General features: G+C 46.2%; 1 protein-coding gene across 1 annotated transcript in view; it reads right to left on the bottom strand.

The window, feature by feature from the left end:
* Positions 1–813: 813 nt before the first annotated feature.
* Positions 814–27,840, bottom strand: part of LOC133351052 (1-phosphatidylinositol 4,5-bisphosphate phosphodiesterase eta-2-like) — a 367,788-nt gene continuing 340,761 nt past the window's right edge. The window contains 10 exon segments of the mRNA XM_061565942.1: positions 814–5,923; positions 5,925–7,687; positions 13,319–13,745; positions 15,187–15,266; positions 16,268–16,414; positions 19,586–19,670; positions 21,954–22,078; positions 25,470–25,577; positions 26,421–26,606; positions 27,530–27,681. Of these exon segments, the coding sequence (XP_061421926.1) occupies positions 5,126–5,923; positions 5,925–7,687; positions 13,319–13,745; positions 15,187–15,266; positions 16,268–16,414; positions 19,586–19,670; positions 21,954–22,078; positions 25,470–25,577; positions 26,421–26,606; positions 27,530–27,681 (3,871 nt within the window). The 3' untranslated portion in view covers positions 814–5,125.

Below are 27,840 nucleotides of genomic sequence, written 5' to 3'. Positions count from 1 at the left end.
CGACCGACAGAATAATCCCCCGTGGGCTGGTGTAACCAGGAGGTTACTACCAGTATAATAAGAGACGTACATTGTGTACCTATGCACACGCCATGCGACAATATATTCCATTGGACTAACAAACGAGAAAATGCATATAAGTATTTATTTGTTTAACAGACAGTTGTGCATGGATAACATGGAAAAATTCTTGATTTTTTTCTATCATTATAAAATCGACCTTACTTTTTTATTGCAAAATGAGAGTTTTTGCTCTTAATATTAGCGTTACATAAAATGTATTCATCAAATGCAGGATACGTACAAGCAATATGATTTTAAGCTATGAAATGCATTAAAAATAACAACAATTTCTGCTTCAACTAAATGTACACACAAGGTTAAAATCTTATAATTGCAATGCCAAAGCTATAATTAGTGCAGATATATAGAAAACACACAATTGCATATTTAAAGTGGTCAAATCAGCTTAAGCGGGGCAGGAATAATAACCATTACACACTGATATGACCCTTTCAAAAACCAGCTACCTTTGTGTATGTTCATGCAACAAATGGAAAATGAGCACAGCCTATGGTACTTTTTTTAATAACAGTCATGTAAGTAGTTTTGTAAAATTTCTATTTGGCTGAGAAGGCATTTTATAAAGAAATCTTGACAGCAGATATGTTCACGAAAAGCTCGCTGTACTAAGGTTAAAAATGGTAATGTTACATTCATGAAACTGTACGCTTTGTATTCTCGTACAGCACAACACCGTGATATGAAAGTCCTTAATGAACAAGAGTAACTGTTAATTTGATAGTACTGTGGTTCTTTTTTGCCATATTTGTGTTAATATTCACAGAATACAGGTTGTATACAATGTGTATCGAATGCTGTAACTACTTTCAAAGGAAGGTGAAATTAATCAAGGAAAGCAATACTAATGGTTACATTCAAAGGATGTGTTAATGAATGTACATGTTTTGTTATACAAGGTGATCCCTTTACAGACATCTTCAGCTTTCTAACAACCATCTTACTAATTACATTGGCTATGGTGAACAAAGTATTTTGGGGAGTATTAAAATGTCTAAGAAGTGTATTGTCATTGGTGTGAGACTTGCCAAGGTTTTTAATTAAAATGTCTCTATCCCCGACCCCCTCTTCCCCCACACGTTATTTGAGTGAAGTGTCTACCAATGGATCAGCCTGTATTATTACAGCAGAGGTGGGTGCATCTATAGCTGCGTCGTGATTCATTCCACCTGTGCCAACTTGCTCAGGGTCGCAATTTCAATCGAAGGATCGATCCTCTTTATTAACATTGCAGTGACTATAGCGGCCTCTCGTGGCTGTAGGAGGTTGCTTGTATCATTACACCATCAGTAGGTTAGTGGAAGTGTCATGATTTGTTCAAATTAACATTATGGGGCCAATGTCAAAAAACGTCAACGGATTGACTTCTTAATATTCTTAGGTTTTTTCGGTAAAGTCACGTAGGTAAAAAATTAAAATTAATAAAAGTAAAATAAAAATAAAATAATCGTGCTGTGACGGTTCCACCTGAAGACGGAAGCTTGTGTTGCCTCCGAAACGTCGTGATTTTTATTTTACTGTATTTTTATTTTACTTTTATTAATTGTAATTTTTTTACCTACGTGACTTTACCGAAAAAACCTAAGAATATGAATCCTTGCAGTCACGAAAGCTTCAAATCTAGAATTGACTTCTTAATGTGGTGCTCACCAAATGCCAGGACCATCGCAATGTCTATGGGACGACGTTCCTGCTAGAATGTATAATGTTGCAATATTAGATTGGAGAAATGTCGAACACCGGTCCCAAAACCTCACACCCACTTGAACAACGTGCCTAGACAGCTCTTATGTACAAAGGTCTCTAATGCACGCTGCACATTGCTCAGTGTTACTCGATGAGCATCGTTGATGATTAGTTCACAGTACCGTTGAAGTATTCTATATCCAGATTTCTCTCATCACAAAAACACTGGATTGTAATGCATCATCATAATTCCGAGTGTTTAGATATGCTTAAGCGATACACTTTTAAATGTTTCTTCTTTCGCTCTGTGTTTTCGATGTACGTGACTCCGTTAAACCAATCACTGCCATCAGTCCTGTTGTTGGGGTACACGGGGAGGTAGGGGTAGCAGGGCAGACATCTAAGACACAAAGCTGAGGGACCCTGAAAGTGTCTTAAGTGGGCGGCAGGGGGGCGCAGTGGCAACACTTGCACATCGCAGCAACAAGGCCCTGGGTTTGATTCCCAACTCGGGTGCCTTTCTGTGTGGCAGAGGTCGCAATCGGTACCCGATACCCGTACCATACCCGATACCCGTACCCTACCCGACACCCGGCTACCTGCCCGGCCGGGTACGGGTACCCGTTTGCGACCCTGGTGCGGCCGGGTACGGATAAGGGTAGGCCGTGAGTCACTGGTGAGTCACCGTTTGTCACTCATTTCCCAACGTCTTGTCTCTTCTCACAATTCAAGTTCCTAGAATCAACCCACCCGCGCCTGCAACATGGCTTCATCCCAGAGGTCGCAATCGGGTACCCGTACCCGTACCCTACCCGATACCCGGCCGGGTACGGGTAGCCGGGTATCGGGTAGGGTACGGGTACCCGTTTGCGACCCTGGTGCGGCCGGGTACGGGTACGGGTAAGGAATCAAAACCCGTTTGCGACCTCTGCTGTGTGGCGTTTGTATGTCCTCCCCAATGTTCCTCCGGGTTCTCCAGTTTTCTCCAAAAGTAAAACAAACACAAAAGTACAACAAGGTAACTGGTAATGGCCAAAACATCCAAACGCATCAACAAATACCGGCAAATGACTCTTACTGGACTTACAGAGAGCAGCAACATCGCCCCACACTGTGAAAAACTTGGCAGGACCTTCCCGAAAAAAAGAAAAAGAGTCTTGAGATTGAGTGAGGGTTTCCTGGGTAAACAAGCGTAATAACAAGAATAAGCACAGGTAATCTCGTGGACTTTATCCAGTTCTACGTGTACACATCATGGGCAACACACACCGAGTTACAGGACGGATAACAAATGAGAACAAATGAGAAGGGTCATCCCCAGGAAATTGATTTAAATGATTACTAAAGGTCAGGCCTGATAAATAATAATGATGAAAAAAGCATGTGTGCCAATCGCCTCTACCTTTGTGTAAAAACGGGATGAAGTATAACACATATTAAGCATTTTTTTTAATTTCTACTCGTTACTGCCAGTGGCAATGATTGGAATGGTTTCTGGTGCAAGGAATTGAATGTCCCCCCTCTTCGTAGATCTGCCTCTGGGCCCCTCCAGCCGGTAGGAGCTGGAGCAGTTGCACCGCCTGCACACTCGATGGCTACGCCACTGATTACTGCACACGCAGTTACAGGCAGTCCTCGACTTACGGGCGAGTTACGTTCCCGAGATGCGTTCGTAAGTCCATTTGTTCGTATCTCGAAAACTCGATATTTACGGTCAGTGTCATAAAATGTGTTATGGTTCAACAATAAAGGGGAGCACTGTCATTGTACATCATGCAGGATGATGCTAGGACTCATCACATCTTGCGGAGGATTGCTTCGCCGAACAAAATAGTTCCGCAGTTCGGTTCGTAAGTACGAACGAACATTTGCTAGCCGGATGGCTAAAAATAATAACATCTTATGGCGGTTCGTTCGTAAGAGCTGATGTTCATAAGTCGTATTTCTGGGACTGCCCGTATAATAAATATTTAGGATCACATTTAACAGCAGCGAATGCAGTCACCGTTACTGTTACTATGATTAGCCATGTTCTGTCCACTACTGGATGAAGGTCTCTTCACACTGCCACCATCCACCACAATCCTGCGATGCTCCAATTGGTCTCACTCCTGCTCAAACTAATCTCATCGCTCCATCTCCAGAGTGGCCGTAAACCTACTCAGGTGCAGTAACTCCTCTGCCATGATATTCTGTTTGTGTGCAATGTCACAATGTTTTTTTATGTTTTAGTTTCATGGGATGTATTTTAAAATAAAGATTGTTAAAATGCTTTCAACATGCCTCAAGAATAATGAACGCAAATCTAATAAATTATCTGAGCTGTCTTATTGGCCTCATATTAATGTGTTTTTGTTCACAAGTAGATTTTGCTTTCTTATACATTTTATTACATTAATACTCGACGGAAATATTGGAATTTTTACGTATGCATGTACGTATTTTACACAAATGTATATACAATACAGCACAATATGCATATATAATCTACCATATGTACACACACATATACATACACGCATGCATGTATATGCAGATACACTTTTCGTATATGCACACACACTTGTGTGTATATTAAGATGAGGGATACAGCAACATGTGTTTGCATATAAAGAAATGAAAGCTATGCATTGGGGTGTAAGCGATTGATTGGTTGGCTGTATGAAGGCACTGTCGTGCAGTGAAAGGTGGTAGCGCTGGTCTGCGAACAATCGCCGTTGTCCGTAATAATATCGATTAAATGCCTTGGAAAACCAATCGGAAGTACCGCCGCACATGCTGGGGCACGTGTGTTCTCTGCTGTGTCGTACGCATCACACATTCCGCTACTCTGAAAACTACAGCACTTGGCAAAGACTACACTTACTTGGGGGACACTTAAAAACGGGATGGATAGCTCTACGAGTTAGTCTCAATGCCCATTTGGGTATCAGCATATATTACAATTTATATAAAGAGATGGTCCAGCCCTGAATGTACACATTTATAGGAAGTGAAGATAATGTAGCATCAGTCCCGAATTATACTAAAAATACTATGTTTTTAACTGTGTGGGATTAATTTAACTCTAAAGTTATATCTGCTTAAATAGCATGCTATTAAACAGGTTCCAGTAGATAACGATGATCAATGTCGGGATTTTGTATTTAAAACAAACTGCAAATACACTATACAAATGTACGATTTATATGCATACTCTACCAATGACTACTTTATATTAGTAAAAAAAAAAACATTACAATGCCACCCCTTTTTTTTGCAATTCATCTGCACTAAAAAAAAAATCCAATTCTAGTCTCAGCCTAAACTAGGACACCCGCGACTCGCCGCGAATTTTCATGCGCGTGATGCATTCATTTCACGTGCCGCCACAACCGCATGCACACTCCCGACCGCACGGCCGCGCTACAGGTTGAGCATGAAGAAGACCTCTGGTTCCTCGCTGAGGTTCGGCTCGGAGTAGGACGGCGCCTTCCCGACCACCGAGGGCTCCTCCATGAAGCGGGCCTTGGTGAGTGTCGAGCAGGCTCCGTCCGGTGCCTCCCGCCGCTCCGTCAGCAGCGGGTTGACATTGATGCCATCCAACGAGCCCACCGAGTGCCTGAACAAGCCGTAGCTCGACGCGGGATACCTCTGCGCAAACTGACTCCGCTTGAGCGCGCTGCTCGGCGGCTGTCCGCTCGGCAGCCTCCTCTGTGGGCCCGAAGCGCCCTGCTGCTCCGTGGAGACGCTTCTCAAGAGATTCACCGGCATGGTCGTTCTGCGGTGGAGGGAGCTGCCGTCGCTGATGCTCCTCGACCGGGAGCCAGAGAACGCGGGACCGTACGAGAAGGACCTCTCTCGCATGGCTGGTGGGGCTGAGGTTCTGCGTCCCGGGCGACCTCAACCTGGGAGAGGTCGAGCCTTCAGGCGCACGTTGGGGGGGCGACGACGTGTACTCGGGCACCTCGTCCTGAGTCAGCGTCGCGAGCTGAATAATCTGCTCGGTCAGCGGGTTCTGTGGTTGGTTCGGAAGGCGCCCGAGTGCCACCATCCTGCGCTGCTCGCGCATCGACTTTGTGATAAAGCTGCGGCAGATGCTCTTGTACTTGCTCTGGAAGTTGCTCACGATGTCGTCCGATGTCAGGTCCCCCAAGCTCTTGGACTTGGCTGCGGCGCTGTCGCCCCGTGGGGCAGTTCACCTCGGCCGCCGCCTTGCTCGACTGCACGAGCGTCTGCATGTACAGCCTGTTCCACGACGGGCGAGCGGCCGCCACCGTGTCGCAGCGCGCGCGGCGTTCGTGGGCGCCGGCGGCCGCCCTCTTGCCTGCGCTCATCGACGTGGCCGGGTCGAGCGACAGCGTCCTGAGCAGCACGCCGCTGTTGGGCGACGGCTCCTGATCCTCGCCGATCGTATCGCCGTCCGCGCTCATCTCCCGCACTCGCGTTCCGTCGCAGGGATCCGGCCCAGACGTCTCGCCATTGGTGGATGGTGGAATCTCTTCTGCTCCCCCGAAGACGGTTGTTGCGCTGAATGGTGGTCCGTTAAGTTTGTCTTTACGCATCACCGCAGCCGAGTCCGGGCTGAAGTATGCGACATCATAAGACATGGACCTTTTAAAAGGTTCATTTCCACTTGGCAATGCGGAGCAAGTTTCCATAGCAGGTGTAACTTGAGGATATTCATCATTCGTTCTATTTCCCGAATCTACTTCGTCGTTCCACTGGTGTCCCAAGATGCCCATGAACTCCCTTTTCAACATTGCTACCCTCTCAAAGCTTGAAAGCGATTGCCTGTTATCGTACGGCCTCTCCAAATCATTATTTGGCTTTTCTGATGGAAAACGAAAGTGTGGCACGTTGCTTTCTATTTGGCCTTGTGAATCAGGCATTGTGGACTTCTTCTCTCGAAGCTGGACAACACCGAAAGGCACCTTTCCTTCATTAGAGCCAAGAGCTGATGATGAATTGTCCTCATTTCTCACATTTATGTGGTTGTTATTTTGATTATTAGACATGCCATTTGCATCCGGAATTAGCTTTGCAGTGAAGTCCGATCGAGCAGCTTCCAGTTTTGTTTGATTTCCAATGGCTACGTCGTTTTTCCCACCCTCACCCACTCTACTGTCCACTGCCATTTGCTCGTTCAGGCGAGACGACGCTGGGGGAGACACCAACTCATTTGCTCCGGACAATTCACAGGGAACACAACGGGGATCTGGGCCCACCGTGTCCCCTCTGAGGAACACATTTTCCAGGTGCTTCTTCTTCAGCATTGCAATTGACGAGCGGCCTTCATACGAAAAGGCGTCAATGACCGTGTCGGCCGATGAGACGCTCGACGCGGATGCCACGCTGTCGCGCACGCTCTTGCCGTCCAGCGGTCTCCACAGCTTGTCATTGGCAGTGACGTTCACCGAAAACATTGGCGACGACTCAATGGAGCTTCTTTTCATGCTCTTGTCTAAGGGATCTGGACAGTGTCCCGCTCTCCGTGTCACCTCTCCGGTAACGAGACCGTGGTTTTGCGAGCCCGGGATTGGCTCGGCGCGATTCGCCAGTGTCTCGTCGGAAGACGACTCTGAACTCGTGTTGATGTCCCCGTCGAAGCCGTTGATGGAATCGGCGCTGTCCGAAGCCGCCGACAGATCTCTGTCCTGGGACTCGATGGAAGCGTGGTGGCTGAGCAGTGGGTGGCTCGCGTAATGTCGTGCGTCGGGCCGGGATGTGGGGCCGCCTGCCGCCGGGCTCGCATCGGGGTTGGCCCCGCAGGTCGGCGACGGAGGGTCACTGCTCTGAGATTTTTGAGAAGAAGCCCTCTTCAGAGACGCACGGTTGATCATGTGGAGAAGAAGAGGATGTGGGGGAGTGCTCGAGCGAAGGTCGCTGGAGTGTGCATGGTTGTCTGGAGCAGAGTGCGGGCATGCAGAACCAATTCCACCTGCTTTGAAAACAAAGGGAGATCTCGGTTAGAGCCCGCACCGATCAACTTCCACATTGACTGCTCAAGAATATTTATATAACCCGCAATGTTTACACCATGACATCAAGTGGAGTTTTACTAAATAGCGTACCCTGGATCTCGCCCGGTGGTGATGTGCCAGGATTTCTGAGAGAAATCCAGTGCGGTTGATGAAAAGGGGTAATAGATAACGTACGGTATATGTTTTGAACTTATAATGATACCGTCTGTTACAGAGATAGCTTTCGGCTACATTAAGGATTTCATGTCATCAAAGGAGCTTATTTTGTTATTTAATTAACGTGCCATGCCAGATGTGATGAACCAAACCAATGTAAATTTGCTTTGTAAGCCGAATCTTAATTGATCTATTTTCCTACACCTGGTGCTGCTAACAAAATGTAATGTTAATCACTTCGCAAATTTTAATGACTTTAGTTTTCCTGTGTTAATAAACCTTTGTAAATAATTAATTATACAAAGCAATCACGGTAACTTTGTCTCGTTGAATTATGAGACAGATTATAAGTACAGAAAAAAAAAGTATGATGAGTATCTATGCAAATATAAACGGAAACATCGGTGGCATCACACAATTGCTCACCCTGGCTGGAAATGTAGAGTGCAAGTACGTCTACTTTATTTGAAATTCTAATAATTAGCATTTTCTAAAGGAAGAGTGGGTATGTGTTTCATGTAAGCCCACCGAGAGCCAATTTGATTGGCCCAAATGTGCACACGTGATATTTTTTATTTAGGCATTTCAGCCAATTAAATTATTGGCTGCAAGCTACTCCATTTGTTTGGGTTAATGACTTTGAAGCTAGGATGAAACATCGTGTGAACGTATAACACCCATCTGAGTAATTATATTAGATTAATAATGTACGCTCAAAGGAAGGTCAGTGTTTTCCCGCAATATCTGTGTATTGTATTTGTAAATGTAATCACATTTTAAAATGTAAGTGATTTTTCAAACCTACATCAATAATGCTGAACCCCATAAGAATACATATAATAATAATAATTTTTTTTGATAATACATTATATCACACAGTCAGTGTTTCAGTAAATGAATGGGAATGCAACAGCAATGATACCATGCGCACAAACGAACGAGGAAAACCACGGAGAGAAATGCATGTACACATTCGTTACCTGTACGTTGAGTTCCTAGTCAATCCTGAGCTATTTTGCAAGCGTTGGAAGAGACATAACAAAGACAGCCTATTACAAGTAATGCTTAATCAGTGGAACACTCTGGCAGACACAAAGCTCGCTCTGGAATTATGATACTGGGAATAGTTTTAAAAGGTGCATTCGTTATTCGACCAAAAGTTTATCACTGTTTGCAAATTTGCCAATGAGGAAAAATTATTTCCCACCACATATTTTTTAATTTTTTTTATTTTACCAGGTAAGGCCCACTGAGCTATATAGATAATTTTCAGAAGTGACGTGGACACACATGATATCTCAACGAAGTGACTTACCACGTGGAAATTTATAGCAGCCAAATACTCAAAACTCATGTTTCTAAATGTGGAGGGAACAACCAGGACCCGGAGAAAAATCCACGAGACCACGAGGAGAGTGACATGCAAACTCCAAATATACAGCAGGCATCAGGGTCGGGATCGAACCCACGACCTCCTGCATACCAGGCGAGGTAGTCAACATCTCCTAGCCACCGTGGCGCCCCTTATTGAGGGAACTCCTTTGAGCTGGAGGCTCTACGAGGTGAGAGGAAAGGATCGCAGGCCTATCCTGGCCAATAATAAACATTATAACCGATCTCGGTTGTGATGATGACTTTAAGTGGAAAATAAATGAACACAATTGCTTTCCTGCAAATGTGTCAGTGTGGGGGAGTACTTCAAATAGATGTCCCTCCAGACGGGCTCTCTAGAGCTCCCTCTAGCGGAGGCCCTTCCACCAGCAGGAGAACAAGGCATTGCAGGGCTGCTCCTTTGCCTGAACGTGTCCAGTGCAATGCAACATTTTGATTAAAAACATACACATAAACGTTTTAAAACGTTCTATTCTACTGCCAGTATTCTAACGTTACATTCTACATTGCAGCATACGTGACTAAACTACTCCCGTGAAGTTATACCTAGTGGTGGCAGTCATCTGTTTACATTTCTATACTATGATTACATTCTATCTGTTCAACGTTTCTGGCACCTTCATCTTGTAATTGTACAATGAGTCTAAAAGCAATCTGCCCTGAACTAATTTGCACTTTTGGGAACGTAATATTTAATTTAGAATTTTATTTAAAGCTTTCGTGACTGCAGGGATTCATATTCTTGGTTCTTTCGGTAAAGTCACGTAGAAGGGAAATAATAAAATAATATAAATATGTGTGGATTTCACACCTGATGATGATTGCTTGTGTTGCAGTCGAATCGTCGTGAGAATGTTTATTGTTTTATATTAATATTATTTTATTATTTCCCTTCTACGTGACTTTACCGAAAGAACCAAGAATATTTAATTTTGAGTTAAGTTTGGGTAAAAAAAACTTCAATCATGCACGTGAAACGGTTGCTTTTTGTTCTGATTTCAATTTGTTTCACTGCTGCGCATTTATTTATTGAGCTTTGATGCTTTGCACCGGATTGGCTCACAAGTGACGACATCGCATTTATCCCTCTATCTAAGACCGAGACTGGAGGATTTGTCCACAACTCTGGCTGCCGCCTGATGAGGCTGGTTGTAATTACCGGCGAAACGTCACGCTACTCGAATTGTAAACGTTGTGGGTTTACTCACCAACACACAACCGGTGTACTGTACTAGTAACGAATTGGCGTGTTCTGTTTACGTGACAAACCTTACTAGTTGGCTGTGTCGGGTGGTGGCGGGTTTAACGACACATGTATGTTCACGTGATCTGACCCAAACAAAAACCACTGTTATAGGTAATATTGTTCGCGTTAAGATGCTCACGCTTGTAAATGAGACTCATTTCTGGTCTCTTGAGTTGTGCACCCGGTTAAAAAAACGTAAAAACTTGAGACCTGACACGTGACAAACAGCAATCACTCTAAAAGGGTTCCCACACAATGCGTGCTAGAGTCACCCGTTAACCAAAAGGACCGGCGCTAACAAAACGCATCACTAATTCAAGTGGCCGCGCGTTTATCGCTCCATAACTCTGAGTATGTTATTAACAGCAGCTAGCCTACAGACGAGAGAGTTGTGCATTCTGTATGACACCCACGGCCTCTCTCTGCTTGTGTGTCTGTCTTTGTGTCTCCTTGTCTGTGTTTTATCCCTCTCTCAAATTTAGCAATCTTTGGAAGAACGTCATCAAACAGGTGGGGTGTTGACTGTTGTGTTGGCCGACTCTGGTTGGATTGCATTGTATTTCTGAGTTTACTATGTTTTTTTCTCATTCATAACGTACCTGATGATGGTTGCTTGTGTTTCAATCGAAACGTCGTATTCTATTATTATTTAATTTATTTTCTTTCCACGTGCCTTCACCGTAAGAACCAAAGAACAATCTCATCGAGTTTATTTGTCCTTAAATTTGCCACCGCAACCACTACCACAAGTCAATGCCTCATTCCTTCACCACTGAGCATACCTCCATAGAAGTGCGATGTTCTTTCACAAGGACATAATTAAACCATCGTAGGCCTGCATCCAGTTGATAAGCAAAGTTCTCCCGACAACCTAGCAGACCGATCGGTAACGCCTCACTGAGGGACCAGAATTCAGTGAAAGACGACGGGACTGGAGAAATGTGTGCCAGGATGTGGGGCGAAGCTTGCATATCAAGTTGCAGTGAATCTGAGAACTTATAGGCATCATGATGATGCCGCACGAACGTTTATCATGACGCGCGTTTATTGGATGGGTCATTACACTTCGTTACTGAAGTGTTTAACTTATGAGTAGAAAATATGTATTTTTCCCCGTTGTGTGATGTAGGATGAGGTGGTCGGTATAACTTGTTTTAACGAGTTAATCATTCTCCGAAAAAAATGGATGGCTGTTTTTTTAAAAATATGGAAATGTTGCTCAGAGTTTTTGTGCAGAAAGATAAACAACAAAAATTGCGGCCAAAGGTTGAATATACAAAACAACAATAGTTTCCACATGAACTAATTTGCAATTTGTAAATTAGCATCGTGCATTTCTTACGGAAGCCAATTGCAACTGTGGCTTTAAACACGAAAAAAGAGAGAAGGAAACGTTTACAAACTCACTTGCCATAAGCGTTAGAAATGGTGAGGATTATATAATTAAAGCTGCTCTGGCATACAGTACGCCAAAGAGCTACACTTTGACATTTGACAACGATTTAAAGTTTAAACACGGTGCTTATACTCGCGTACACTGAGGTGTCATGTCGCTTTTCGAATTACATTTTTGTCATATACAATGCCAATTGAAATGCATCCTATGAGGTGGCTTTGTTAAATGAAGTCATACGTGAGGAAATATATTTTCTTTCTTTTTTCCTTACACAGCCATGGAGACCCAACCAATAAAGTGCTGTCATACTCACGGTGTGGCAGACGCATGGCAAAAGAAGGCGATTGTGCAGTTGCACGTACGGGCTCATTTTGGAGAGAAGCCGCTGGGACAAACTCGGCAACGTTCGACATTCCCATGATATTGAGCAAAGAAGCGACATTATTGCCCCATTTCCCACGGTCCCTTTTCAATAACCTGCAAAGAACTGCAGCGCACTTGCTGTGCTGGACACGTGCTTCGAATTTTACGTCTGGCTGATCCGCAAGGTCACGGACATTAAAAAAAGTACAATGACATCGATAAATCAATCTCCCGCTCTCCAAAAGGGACGTGCTTCTGCCACAATCCATTCCGGCCATGCCTAGAGCCACCACGACCTATAGAGTATCGCTGCCCAGTGCTAATTTTAGTCGGCATTTTAGTCTGAGGCAAATTATTGAGAGAAATCCGCAGACTAAGATTCGACTAAAACTTCATAGGTTGTCGTCGACCAGACTACGGCTAAAATGCCTACTACATTAACACTGCTGCTGCCCTTACCACGACGGAAGATGGGGGATTTGCTCCTGATCTCCTCTATCTTTTCAGTGAGCAGCTTATCCATTTCCCTCTGCAGAGTGCCCACGGGTCTCTGCGGTGCCTGCGGGGCCCAACACGCCGCTGGCTGCAAGCCGTCAGAAGCGGCTCCGTTGCTGACGACCGAGGCCCCCCGCCAGTGCACATCAACTCGGCCCTCCTCGCCGACGGGCCAGGCCTCGGCGCCGCCTACCGGGCCCCGTCTAGCCGAGTGCGACCTGCTCCTCGGCCCGAGCTTCCGGAACGACGCCGGCGGGGCCGCGTCGGACGGGGCGGCACGACCGCCGCCGCCGCTCGCGCCGCGGTCCCTGACGTCCGCGTACACGAAGCTCCTCGTGGACATCCCGGAGCCATGGTCGTCGAACGACACGTGCCTGCGCCTCGGCCTGCCGGCCCGCTGCCGCGGAACCTCCGTCTCCCGGCAGCCGAGCTCCAGCGCCAGGCTGCACCTGACGCAGTTCTCCCCGGCGCCGAGACAACCGCCGAAGCACGCGCCCACGGGGCCGCGTGCCAAGCGAGCGCGGCCGCGGGCGTTCTTACCTCCCTCGCGGCAGCCCTCGCCGTCCGCCCGCGCCCCGCGGGAGCTCGCGTCGCGGTCGCCGCCGCCGTCGTCTTCCTCCTCTTCTTCCGCGGCGACGTCACGCCGCGACGGAGCCGAGGTCACCGGCGCCGCGGTCGCCGTCATCCCGTCGGCCGCGAGAGCCTCGCCGGGGTTCCCGACGACGGCGCCGGCGGCGGCGGCCGAGCCGCACGCCGGCTGCTCCGCGACCTCGCCCTCCTTCTCCATGGTAACCAGCAGCGACATGGACTTGTTCTTCCTGCGGCCCTTGGCGGGGACGCTGGACGTGCGCCGGAGGAAGTCCTTGCCGAGCGAGCGCCGCCGAGAGAAGTAGGACGTGCGGCTGTCCAGCGAGCCGTGCTTGACGCTTCTCGAAAAGAGGCTCTTGAGACCGCCGACCTGTTTGATCTGGGAGAGAGGGTACAGGTATTCCGTGGCTCTCTTCTCCACCGCCCCACCACACCTCCCCACCACCACGAAGACCGCCACAGGCAATGGTGCACAAGCTCTGTTCTTTTAGTTGTTTCTCGTTACTAATGCATGAGCACTGCCAGAGGATAAACTGACAACAAAGGGTGGGCCATTATTGAAATATTAATTTGGTTTTGTGATGGCTTGTATGCTCGTGTTCTTTTAAGCAGTATATGAACCTTATGGCGGGACGCCTGCATCCCATAAGCTCCCGGCTCTCGCGTAAACATTATGTTATAATGTAAAGAAGAACTTTGCTCTTTTTCACCAATGGGTTTGAAGGATGGTGGCAAGTGTTGCCTTGTTAAACGATGCTTTTAAAACTGAAAACTACTTACCTGCAGTACTTCTATTTAAATACACTATCGAAAAAAATGTACACCCCTCTGTCAATCATCGTGTTTCTCAGTGTGGATTTGTGATCACGCTTTGCAAACAGTACATAAAATAGTACGCGTTTTCAATGCGCTGTCATGTTGTAACAAGCGTTTATACCAATGTTACTCTACAGAGTAGTGGGTCGCCGCTCCTCTTATCCGCATTGATACGAGCGGTATGTGGGGACAAAATAAAAAAACCTATCTGCACAGATACATACGCACAAGAGAAGTATGATCAAACAGGAGGCATTAACGGTGCAACACATCTCATCTGTTAAATATCTGCAGGTAATAGGATTGTCATCGATTGATCCTGGCTGCAGACATTGGTAGGTAACAAATAATAATGAAGGTAAGAGAGCAGTTTCACTGTATTATGCATACCGTGATGACAAATAAAGGACTTAAGTCGTGTCGGCAGTTTGAGCAGCTTTGGATAAGACTTACGATCCTGCCCATACCCGAGCATGGAGTGCATTCGCTTGTTCAGCTCTTCTGCGCATTTGTCCTCGCTGCTGCGCTTGGACACGACACGACAACAGAATGATCCGCGCCACGTGGGTCACGGCGTTTATGTGCGCGGTGGGACGGAGTCGCCAAAAATATTTAAAATCATTACGATTTTGACTTCCGTTTATTCGGGACCCCGGGGTTCCGCCATAAGGTTCATATGTAATATGCATGTACGGGTACGGGAACTTTGCCAGTCCGCTGCTATATGAGGGCCTTCTCACGCGATACGGGTCGAGGAGGTTATCTGACCATACTTCACCACTCTGGCCAGTGCGGGGTTAGTAAAGACGAGGAAGCATAGACGTCTCAATGCTGACTTCTAAGCCTTAATCAGCATTTTTTTAAGGAAGCCCCATAATTGCTAAGCTAAAAAAACGTATTAAATCATTACAACTTGTCTAGAGTATGTAGCCGAGCTGCCAAAACTTGACGCCGTGTTGTAGTCGATGGGGGATTGCTTTGTTTTGTTTTACAGTGAGACCAACCTTTCCAGAGAACTCCTTGATGACCACGTGCACAAAGACCGAAGCCTCCGCTACTCCCTCCAGGTACACGTGGCGATAACCTGCGGGCCTCGCACAGCGTTGCGACGTCACGGCGAGCGTTTGACCGCATTAAGAATTTTCATATTTGGAACACCGCCGGCGTCGTTTCAACCCACCGCCTCAAATTTGTATTCAGTGATTTACACAATTAGTCATCGTCAGACTCGGTATTCATTCGTAGATCTTTCATGCCAGCTGGCATCTCTCCCATCTGTTTTTGCACTTTGGACACTCAATGGAAGTCCATATCTAGGTATGAGTCTTTATGAGCAACCATATACAGAACCTTGTTGTTTGAGGCAATCCGTAACTCATTGTGGCTCACTGATAAGAGCTTATAAGGACCAATATAACACGATGGGTTTACATGGCCATCTACAGTGCCATTTCCCGCACCTCCAATTAGCATTGTTGGCTAAGGACGGTGCGAAATAAGTTCAACATACATATAGTGGAATGTTTCTCTGAGTGCAAAGAGCAAACATGTTTTTGATGCTGTGAAAAATTGGTAAAACGCTTATGTATAGGTATATATGTAAATGCTACTGACTATATTGTATGTCGGGTGTGTAGGTATATATGTAAATACTACTGACTCTATTGTATGTAGGGCGTGTAGGTATATATGCTTACAAAATACATTATTTTGCGGGAGTTGACAATTGTTGTTAACCTGTTGGATCAACTTTTCACCCCCACATCTGGGGGAGGGGGGGTCCACTTTATATAACGTTTTGATTCAGGCCTTCTGAAAGGCTCTTACAATTTAGTTGACGGACAAATGGAACGCCGGGCTTTTATAATAAGATATTTGATTAAGCACGCCGATGGGAATTCAGTTTCTGAATAAGCTACGGGCACGTGAAGCGAAACGTCGGACGTCGTGCCGAACAACACATGCTGCAACTCGAAAACACACAAGGAGCTGAACACAATGCATCATTATTCTCATGATGATGAACTGCAACAGAGCAAACACGGTTCACAGCACGGCTGCAGGAGAGGGTGCCTGCCAGCGTACCGGGCATCATGCCGTTGAAGGAGATGGTGCGCTGCCCGATGAAGTCTCGGCCGATGGGGTCGTGGTCCCACACGAGGAATCGGATCAGCGCCATCTCCGGCATGTGCAGCGTGAACACCAGAGTCTCGTCCCACACGGGGTTGAAGCCTGCTCAAGAGGCGCGCACAAAGCAGGCGGCATTACGGAGGGGCCGTCTTAACGATCCTACGTTGAATTTCGATTTAAAGCTTTCGTGACTGCAGGGATTCATCTTTTTGGTTCTTTCTGTAAAGTCACGTAGAATGGAAATAATAAAATAAAACATAATAAGATAATTCTCACGACGTTTCGGCCACAATGCAAGCAGCCGTCCTCAGGTGAAGACCAGGTCTTCACCGCGTCTCCTCGACAGACCTGGTCTTCACCTGAGGACGGCTGCTTGCGTTGTGGCCGAAACGTCGTGAGAATGATCTTATTATGTTTTATTTTTATTATTTTATTATTTCCATTCTACGTGACTTTACCGAAAGAACCAAGAAGATGGATCCTACGTTGCATCGTTAGTAAGTAATGTTAATACTCAAACGGCACCGACATGAGTGCACCATCCAAAACTTGCAGCGCGAGCACTGGTCACGGTGATAAGAGGGACATTGATGGGGAAGACCTTGCCAAAAGGATGGAAGACAGGAGTGGGCGACAGTGGTGTTTGACCAAAGAGGAACATCAGGATGGGCAGCAAGTCAGCAGCACAACGTATGGCAGAGAGAGTGGGAGAGCCATTGCCAACGAGCCACTGGCCTGTAGTCTGGGAAGGGGCGATAAGCAGCATTGTGTGAATTCACTTTGTGCTGCACAAATTCCCACATTCAAATGCAATTTGAATTTATTAGCATTCTACTGCAATGCAACCGCATTGCAAGGCGGCCTACAAAGAGAGCGTGACGTGTATCGTGGGGAGGGGGGGGGTGCGGTATATGTGCACGTGTATTTGTATGGTTCTTGTCAATCCACTGCTGAATGAAGGCCTACCGCATGAAGCGTCAGTCACAGGAGTTGTACTTCACCGTGATGGCCAGGATGGGTTTGTGAAGAGCCGGGTGAGAAGCGGTGCCATGGCAGGCACCACTCATTGTTGATGTTGGCGTGCTTGCTCCGATCCAGTTCATCATCATCATGTGTATTGTGGGCGCCGCTATGGCGAGATGATAACTACCTTGCCTGGTATGCAGGAGGACGGGTCCTCCGGTTTCTCCCCCCCCCCACAGCCCCACATTTTGAATCGACGTGCGTTTAGAATATTTGTCTGCTATAAAATTGCTCGTGATAAACCACTTCGTTGAGCGGTCAATCGTGGCCAAGTCACTTCTGAAAAAAGGGCTTCGTAACTCAGTGGGCCTCACCTGGTGAAATAAAAATAGTTTATAATTTTTTTACAGGTTTAGGCTTCTGGGTTCATCGTACATTGCGCTAACCATTGTAACACCGCTTCTGCTTATAAACCCCAGAGGAATGATGTGATTTTTTAAAATGATTTAATTAACTATGTATTTGTCCTACTTTGCTTACTTTTTCATATATAGAAATGTAACAGCATATTATATCTTGGTAGAAAGGGAAGTGGAAAATTAAACGATTTAAAAACCTTTATTCCTTCAAAATTTAAATAGCAGCATCCTCCTCGGTGTCAAGCTATTAAATATAATCCACTTCAAGCCCTTCTATGATGAACAGAACCCAATTCCCCCGTTTCCCTTCTTGTCTCTGAACTTTCCTCTGTATTCCACGCCCCCCGCCCTTAGGTTCTCCCTGGGCAGAATTTACGTGTCAACGTGTTTTCACCAGACTCCTTTCATGGAAGTCAACTCAGGAAGACACATGTGGGCCATGGTGGTAAGTGTCTGAAATTCCGGGGTATAAAACCTGACCGACCCTGGAATTATATTTTGCGAGGGTTACGTGTGAGTCCGAGCCGCAAAAGAAAGAGATTGCAACAAAAACGATGTCAAAATAATACAATAAAGCCGCATGTGTATTGAAGCAAAGCTCACAAATAAGAGGAGAATGAGGCATGCTGAGAATTAGACTGTGCAACAGACAGCTTTACACATGGATCAAGGAACACGTGTAAATCAGAGACATAATACTGACTGTTACTGTGTATGTTTGTTTAACTTGTTTCACGCCGTAAGTAGCCAACCGTACTGATCGGACGTGCGGGAATCGGAAAACAAACTAAACGCAAAAAGCAGTTCTAAGGAAATGAGTTTTCAATCTAGATTTGAAAGTGCTTAGCTCCATTGGATTCCTAATAAAAGACCGTTCCAGACGGCCACGGAAGTGCATCTGAAAAGCACGTGCAATGCAGTGACCGTCTTTGTTCGATGGTTATCCGAAACGCCACTTCTGCGAGGATGACCAGGACTTCGAGTGATGGTTTATGCTCCTTGCCGTGATCAGCAACGTATTGCGGTTCATTTGTGGCAATCACTTTGTGTGTAACGAGCCCGACCTTACGAGGGGAAGTCAGTGGGCTTGAGCAGGACATGGCTAGCGGGGAAGATGACTGATGGATGAGATGTGTGATGGAATGGCAGCCAAAATAGAATGCCCCCAAACGGGCGACCACCAATGAGATCAGTTCCTGTGGAAGGGTGGAATTAATTGTAGCATCCCAGCAGGACTGTGAGGGATGGCGGTGGCAGTGGATAGATGATAGCAAAATATAATGTAGTTACGACTCCCCGCGTACGCAGACTTTAAACAAGACGGTATATCTCAATGAGCCGCCACTCCATTCATGCATATTGAACTAGGATATGTCTTACACTGACAATGTGGATTACAACATTGCACTAAAAACACCCGATGACGACAATAAAAAGAAAACACGAATGCAGATGCGTGCACGTGAAAAATGACACACGCTTGATTTGAAGCTTTCGTGACTGCAGGAATCCATACTCTTTGGTTCTTTCGGTAAAGTCACGTAGGTAAAAAAAAAATAGCTCACGACGTTTCGATCGCCACACAAGCAATCGTCTTTACCACCTGAAGACGTTTGCTTGTGTGGCGATCGAAACGTCGTGAGCTATTTTTTTTTCTACCTACGTGACTTTACGGAAAGAACCAAAGATTTATTTACACACGCATCAATGAATAACATTCAAGACTCTTCAGAGGGGAGAAGGTGAAAACTCCCAACACACACTGATACAGCATCACCCTCAGCTGTGAGGCCTTTGTGGAAATGCTGATAATTGTCATGGACCCTTTGGGCTTCGTGCGTTGCCTGTGTGTTTGTCAGTGTGTGCGCAATGAGCGCGTGCGTTTGTTTACCGTTGTCGTCGATGACTCGAGTCTGTTCCTTGCAGCAGTCAACCGGCAGCCCAATGATCTCCACCTCCACAAAGGGGTCAATGATCTGAAAGAGACGAGTAGGCCGTCTGGAACGCTCTTCGACGTTGAAGCCAATGCCATTGAGAAATAAACCGATACAGAAAGCAGTCGTTTTGGTCGAAATTGGACTCGTGTTGTTATTCAAACAAAGACGGTCACCGCATCGCGTGGCGCTTTCAGATGAGCTTCTGCGGCCGTCTGGAACGCTCTTCCTTCCGATATTAGGAAGCCACTGGAGCTGCGCACTTTAAAATTTAGATTGAAAACTCATTTCTTTAGAACTGCTTTGTGTTTAGTTTGTTGTCCTTCCCCCGCATGTCATATTAGCACCTGGCTATGCACGGTTCAAAAGAAGTTCAACATAGAAGGGAAGAAATAAAATAATAAAAATAAAACATAAAATAATTATTTAAAACATATAATAATTATTTAATGTTTTATTTTTATTATTTTATTACTTCCCTTCTACGTGACTTTACCGAAAGAACCAAGAAGATGAATCCCTGCAGTCACGAAAGCTTTAAATCGAAATTTAAAAGTTCAACATACATTCATGCATAGGAGGCTTCGACTTACAAGTCAGGCGGCTGATTGAGAGGGGGGGGGGGAGGAGGGAGTGAGGGAGGCAGGAGTCTGGACTAAGGCTACCTAAAGTATGAGAACAGCAGCAGCTGCTGCATAGAGATGCTATAGCGGAGGGGATTGAACACAAGGAGGATTAGTTAAACACGCAGGTTTCAATCCTGTAATATATGTATCTTCCAAACCTCATATAATATGACAATTGAAAGAGCTTTTTGATATCTCTCCTATGCCTTCTTTATTTACCTTTGTATTACAGGCCTCACTGGCTGGCATTTGCTTAGCAACTGAGATAAATGCGGTGAAGTGCTGGCTGCTCTGGTTCTCTGTTCCTGGATGTGAGGGAATACGCTCAGGTATGTAGGTGTAGTGACGCCAGCACACGTTCTTGCTTTACTCACGAGCCTTTATTGTGGACACTAACACTAATTCTAGGCCCGGTGTAACAGGCCGTAGTATACCCGGGGTTAAAACGGCCTAGGCTAGATTATACCCGGGTATATTATGGGCTAGGCCAAATTATGCCCCTCTAGGCCAAATCATACCCCCATGATAGTAATCGTGTTGAGCGATATACACATTTATTCGCTGTGGCCATGATCTCGGCATCTGTTGCCCAGACTCTATCATGAGAGATGCCAGAGGTGTTTACATATTCATTGACATATTGGTCCAAGTAGTCCTCTAGTTCTTAGTTCCTAACCCAAACCCTATTCCGTGACTTCCGGCAACACTTCAATGGAACTGCGCTCGTATTCGACTTCACTGGCTTCGACTGCTTCTAAAAATGCTTCAATTGATCAAATTGAGATTCTCACTTCCATTTATACGCTTTTTAGATATCGATTGAAGCTCGTTGTCGGCTGTTCTCTGTATGGATAATTGCCTTTTAACTTTCACATGGGGCATGTTCTGGCCTGGATGGCTATGGTCTGGCCCAGTCTAGTTTAAACCCCCGGGGGGTGTAGTTTAGCCTAGGACACTTTATCCCCCTGGGTATACGCTGGCCTGGGCCAAACTATACCCGGGTTTAATTGGGGCCGGGGTTAGTTTAGCCTGTCACACCGGGCTTCGGTTCGTGATGCGTAAACTTTGTCTTCTCTCCAACTGTCCCTTGCCCTTGTGCGCTCCCCTTTGACATTCCTCGAGCCCCCTTTCTCGAAGGTTTGCTCACCCCATTTCCCTCGGGCGATCCTCCTCTTTCTTCTCAAGAGGTTGTCAGTCGTTACCCCGACAGTCCATCCTGGTTTCCCCGCCTTTTACGTTTGAATCTTTCCACCAATCAGTTCAACTCTCTGGTCCTAACCAATCCTCTTTGAGGCCTCCCTGCACCAAACAGAGGCCCGTAACACACTTCTTGACTATCCATTTGCACACGTACCGTGTCAGATAAGTGGTTTGTTGTTTTCTGTCTTTACATATGTATGCTGAACTTCTTTTGTACCATACATAGCCAACCGTGCTCATTGGAGGTGCGGGGGCAAGACAAGAAACCAAACACGAAAAGCAGTTCTAAAGAAATGAGTTTTCAATTGAGATTTAGAAGTGCATAGCTCTAGTGGCTTCCGAATATCAGAAGGAAGCGCGTTCCAGATGTCCGCAGAAGTGCATCTGAAAGCGCGCGATGCGGTGACCATCTTTGCTCGATGGTGATCCAAAAGCCGCTGCTGTGAGGATGACTGGAGCTTGCGTGATGGTTGACTAGATCAGCAAGGGAGACACTCACCTCTCCTCTGTCGCCGAGCATGGAGTCTGGGGGTTTTGGGAGTTGCTGCCCACTGATCACCTTCACGATGAGCTGGGTCTTGGGGTAGCCTGGCAAGGGGTCTTCTGAGAACGGGCGGAAGGTTCCTAAACACACCCCAAACACAGAGACACCGGCGCTGCTCTATATACCCAACGTAGCAACACTCGCCACACCGTTTGCAGAAAAAGTAATGCTCATATGTGACGTTATTGATGCTTAATGCTCTTTACTATGAAGAACAATTAAAACAGTATTACTATTCATCATCATGGTGCAGGGCCTAATAAAAAGTGAAGCTTAAAAAAATGATACACGTTTTTTTTGTTTTACAACAATCCAGAAACACATGCTAATTGTTCACCAATTTACCACGTAATATGTTTCTGAAGTCTTTCCTGAGGAGTCGGTGCCCGGTGTATTTTGTTTTCCTGTGTGCGGTGGATCCAATTCACGTGGTTACTACAACGGCTACGAATGAAGAACCGCAACAGTCTGGAGAGTTTTTCCTGGATGCCGTAACAAAACGCCGCAAGGCCACTTCAGGTTTGATGGAACTCCAAAAAAATCAGAGGTCGATGTAAATCAAATAAAGAAATAAAATCGCGTTTTGGAGAAGACGTCCTCTCAAGCTGTGAGCAGCTGGGGACGCCCAAAGGTCACGCTTGCGCGCGCGTGGATTTCGGTCGCGAGCCTTGTTGCGAATTCTGCGCAGAAGAAAATGACAACGCGTCCTCTGAAACGGTGCCCTTTTTCGCGCGGCGAACCACCCTTCAACACGCGCGCGCAAGTTGGCAACGGCGCGTTTGCACGTCTTCCGCCCCGTGCGACCTTTTTTTTTTACCGTCAACACGTCTGGCGCAACGAGTTAAAGCGGTCACCTGACGCAGCGGCTCCGCGTGTGGCTCAGTGTGGGCAACAGAGGTTGGCTGTAAGTGCCGCATGAAATCCACTGTGTGTGGGTGTCGAACACGGCCGTCTGCTGTAGGGGCACCTATCGCTGGCACAAGTTGGCTACCGTATTCCCCGGATTAGAAGATGCTCCTGAAAGTCAGGCACACCCCACCCCCCTCCTCCCTCCAAAAAAAACCTGTGTCCGGGCGTCAATAAAGCTGTACGAATCTGGTGCACACCTGCCCGGATGATATAATACCGTACCTCAACCTTTGTTTTAAAATAAGAGAGAGCACGATAGTGTGTCTCAAAATCAAGAGAATACGTGAAGTGAGGGCTTGGAACTGTATTTTTTTTTCATAAACTATACGTCCTTGTGTAGGCTTTGGAAATTCGTTATAATTAATGTTGAGTCACTCGGCAAGTACGCTGTGGGTTGTTTATTTTGTGACCAATCTGATGTGGGTTTCTTTGTGCATGGGGAACTCAAATTTGTATCGTTGATAAAAACAAGAATAGACGATCATTTCCATTTTGTTATCCTAACATTGCCCAACGACGTTATGCGTAGATCCACTTCGGCACGGTGACCAATGGAACTGGGGGAAACGTCCCGAACGTAGGACACTGAAAACGTCCTGAGACTGAGAGGAGCTTTCCAAAATAACATTCAAATTATTTAATTAAAAACTCTTTACCATTTCTTGTAGAGTAAATCGCATTGCCATTACCAGCAATTCTAAAGAATCATTTTTACTTTCAAGTCAGGCCAAGGTCAATGTGCCCACAGGCTCAAAGGAGCAATCGGCATTTTGCTCATCCCAGCTGGTGGCTGTAGCCCACAATATAAGTTCCCCAATCGTATGACAGGGATATTGACCCGTCCCAACTGGACATCTGTGAAAAAGATCTTTATAGCTCATCGGATTAATTATTCAAATAGGAATAAATAGTCTCATTATGAAAAATAGTCTTATCAGTTTCTCCCATAGGACAGCCACTGTTCACTGCCCAGATAGTGGTAGACGTTGGATCAAACCTCGGTTGAGCTGACTGCAGACTGGGATTTAGACTTGCGCCTCTGACCTAGGTAATCAGAAGTGTGTTGCATTGTGTGTATTTATGACGGTGATGTTAGAGGTGCAGCCCTGCAAAGGTTTTGCTTTCGTCACTCCTGGCGGAAGGGCACCCGCTTGAGGAAACTTGAAAAAAACCTTTACTCAATCCAGGCTGGCCAGACACCGTAGACAAATACAAAGATCCCCGTGTCGCCTTAACAGGCTGCTGGGGCTAGTGCTGTTAGCGAGCACCTATGAAGGCCAGAACGGCATACAAGGGGGTAGGTGGCAATGTTTACACACCGCACAAGGTAATATTAGAATAGGTGGCAGGACCAACACTTTACGTTATCACAGGCGACCTACCAATTGACTAACGATGATGTCCTCATTGATATTGCCGGATGTCGAGAGGTTTGAGGGTTTCAAGAAATTGCCCCAATGTTATTTTAACTGTCGTGCCAGAAAATTGTGGTGCAAAATAAGTTCAACGTGCATACGTACAGGAAATAAAACCGAAAACCTCTGCATTGAAACAGGAGTGTGCTGACCATGGTGATGATGATCATGATATATCCATAAAAAACATGTACCCATGGCCATACACCATGGGAAGGGGAGTAGAGTTAAGGATTGGATGTACGTGTGTATGTTGAACTTCTTTCGCAACATATACGCATCCAACCGTGCTAATCGGCGGTGTGGGGGAAGGACAACTAACTAAACACAAAAAGCAGTTCTAAAGAAATGAGTTTTGAATCTAGATTTGAAAGTGCATCGCTGTAGTTGCTTCCTAACATCTGAAACTGATTAAAGGATATAATAATGAAAGGACAAAGGAAACGGGAAGGGAAGAAAGAAAGGATGTGAAATGAGAGAAGTATGGTAAAGGAACAGATAAGCGACACCAAAGGGTCGGGAGAGACGGGGATAGGGAAGAAGAGGCGACATTCGTGCCTTGCGATAGACGCAGAGGATGGGGAGAGGGGGAGGGATGCAGGGCAGGCGTGGCCACGCAGAAGTCACGTGAATGACGGGAGGCTTGAGCTGATACATGTGTGTAGATATTCTTAGGTTTTTTCGGTAAAGTCACGTAGGTAAAACATTTTAATTAATAAAAGTAAAATAAAAATAAAATAAAAATCACGACGTTTTGGAGGCAACACAAGCCTCCGTCTTCAGGTGTAACCGTCACAGCACGATAGCTGTATCAAGAGAGATAAATTCCAAGAACACAGTATTTGTATACATACTGGTTGAGGGTGGGAGGAGCCAAGGTAGGCCCTGAATATTATTGTTGTGAGGTTCGGTGCGGCTGAAGCACGCTGTTAGGAATGAGCCTTTGTTGTGTAAACTATGTGCGGATGATGTAAAGGTGCGTGTTAAAGGGACTGAGCCTTTTTGTTACGTAGAGTTGATGCGGCTTTATTTTACTTTTATTCATTTTAATTGTTTACCTACGTGACTTTACCAAAAAAACCTAAGAATATGAATCCTTGCAGTCACGAAAGCTTCAAATCTAGAATGTGTGTAGATATTTATGCACCATCGAAAATGCAGTCGGGCTTGAGGACGTATCCGCAGTTGCCATTGTCCATGAAACGAGCCCTGTTCATCTCCATGACCCGTCCACTTGTCTGATAGTTCAGAGCCACTGGAAGGAAAAGCATTGAGACGCACACGCACGGGATTCAGATTCAAACCCATTCGTTTGGCAGCAACACGAGATGACAACCCTGCAGATCCGCAGGGCCTCGATACCCGGCCTTGCTGTCTCAGCATTGTACATTAAAGTGGAGACTAAAACCACCTCTGGTTACGATTCAGGGGGTCACAATTTGGTTCAAGAATCGGTTCTTTACTGTGTTATTTGCCAGTGTTTGTTTGTGTCGTGTCCTTCGTCCATTTCTTTGGTCCCATCAGCTAAAGGTAATACGGCAATAGCGTACAGTGTGAATATAATTTGCATGAATAGTATTCATATTTGCATGAAGATAATATCTGCTCCTATGACATGATGCATGCATCATGAGCCCAATATGTTATTTTAGACATTCATCATTTTCATCAGCCATTATCTATCCACTGCAATCCCACACAAGTCCTGAGATGGTAGAAACAATCCCACTCCTGCACATGAGCTAATCTCATCGCTCTGTCTCCAAGGTGGCCATCCTCCCAGGTGTGTTCTCTCCATTGGCTACAATTCTATCACCAATCTCATCCACCCTCGCCACAAACGATAGCTCAACGAAGTGGTTTATCATATGGACATTTTTATAACAGCCAAATACTCTAAACAGCACGTTGATTCTAAACGTGGAGGGAAAATACACACGACCACGGGGAGAACATGCAAACTCCAAATATACAGATGTCAAGATCAACCCAGCCAAGGCCAACATCACAGATGATTGCCTGTTACGTTTGCCTTGGCTGGGAATCAAACATTTGCACGCAAAAATTCTCCCCCTGGGTAAATGGGCGATGTTCACACCCATCTGGCAGCCCACGTTCCAGTAGGGCTGCGGGTTGAAGTTGCTGGAGTCGACGCGGTAGGAGGAAGGGTAGATGCGTGAGAGTTGCCGCTGGTTGAAGGCAAGGAACGCCTGCGATTTCTGCTGTAGCATTTGGCTCGCCTTGTTCTCACTGAAGGACGACACTTGCCAGCTGCTTGCCACCGCTGCAGACAGACACAGAGAGAGAGAGACAGTGAAATACCCCCTCGCGAGGTTCCGAGACATCAACACAGCCTGTACAGGAATATACCACAATGTGATCACTTTGAAAATAGGACAATAATTTTAAAAAATTGCAGCCTGAAAAACTTTACATTCGAACAAGCGTTGGATCGTGTTCATCTCCAATGGGGTTGTTATGTGCCAGCGGTGGAAGTTCATCATTGCCATCTCCGCAGAAACCGCTGTTGAATTCCCACGCAAAGCAGCACCCATTTAATTGACCCCGATGGGGATTTGAACTTATGGCCCTTCCTACTGAAAGTTAGGTGGTCTAACCACAGAACTGCCCAGCTGGAGTGGATTAACACTGCATTACCCCAGATACGAAAAAGAAACAGCGGTCTTTTAATAACACACATTTTTTAGGAATTCATCAGAATCAGAATATGTATTTATACTGGAGGAACCTGATGAGCTATAAAGCACTTTTTTTCACAGATGTCCATTTGGGATGGGTTAGAAAGTTCAAACTACACACAACACAAAAACATAACAGGAGTGCAATTTAAAGGAAAGGTAACCAAATCACTAAAAAATAACAAAAACATTTACGATTTTTATTTTACCCGGTAAGGCCCACTCAGCTATTATCTTTTTTCATAAGCGACCTGGCCACAATTGACAGGTCAACGAAGTGGCTTATCACGTGGATATTTATAGCAGCCAAATACTCCAAACGCAAATGTGGAGGGGAAAACCGGAGGATCCGGAGAAAAATCCAAACGACCACGGGGAGAGAGACAAAAACACTCCAAAAATACAACAGGCATCACGGTCGAGATCGAGCACACGACCTCCTGCAAACCAGGTGAGGGAGTTAACATCTATCCACAGCGGCGCCCAGGGGACTCTAGCATCCGCGTACCGTCGTGATCGACGTCGTGCACGGCGACAGAGCGCGTGTACTGCACCAGGTCGGACAGTGCTCGCGACAGCTTCATGGTTTTGCCCGGACCGCGGCGAGGGGAGGCGCGGTGCGAGCAGCTGCTCCGGCTCTCCTGCCCATTGAGTCGGGCGCTGCGCACGTGGTGGGGAGAAGCCCGGGGGCAGAGGGGCAGGAGGGTTAGAGAGACGAGCGGGGGCGTTACGCACGGGGACCGCCACAGAGGTTCATGCTGGAGGCCCTGGGGCAGACAACCCACGTGGGTCACCTCATTGCACCATCCACAGGCGCGC

The sequence above is a fragment of the Lethenteron reissneri genome, chromosome 36 (genome assembly GCF_015708825.2).
Source record: "Lethenteron reissneri isolate LAM-NWPU_2019-01 chromosome 36, ASM1570882v1, whole genome shotgun sequence".
Lineage (NCBI taxonomy): Eukaryota > Metazoa > Chordata > Hyperoartia > Petromyzontiformes > Petromyzontidae > Lethenteron > Lethenteron reissneri.
This window is presented reverse-complemented; position numbering and strand designations above follow the sequence as displayed.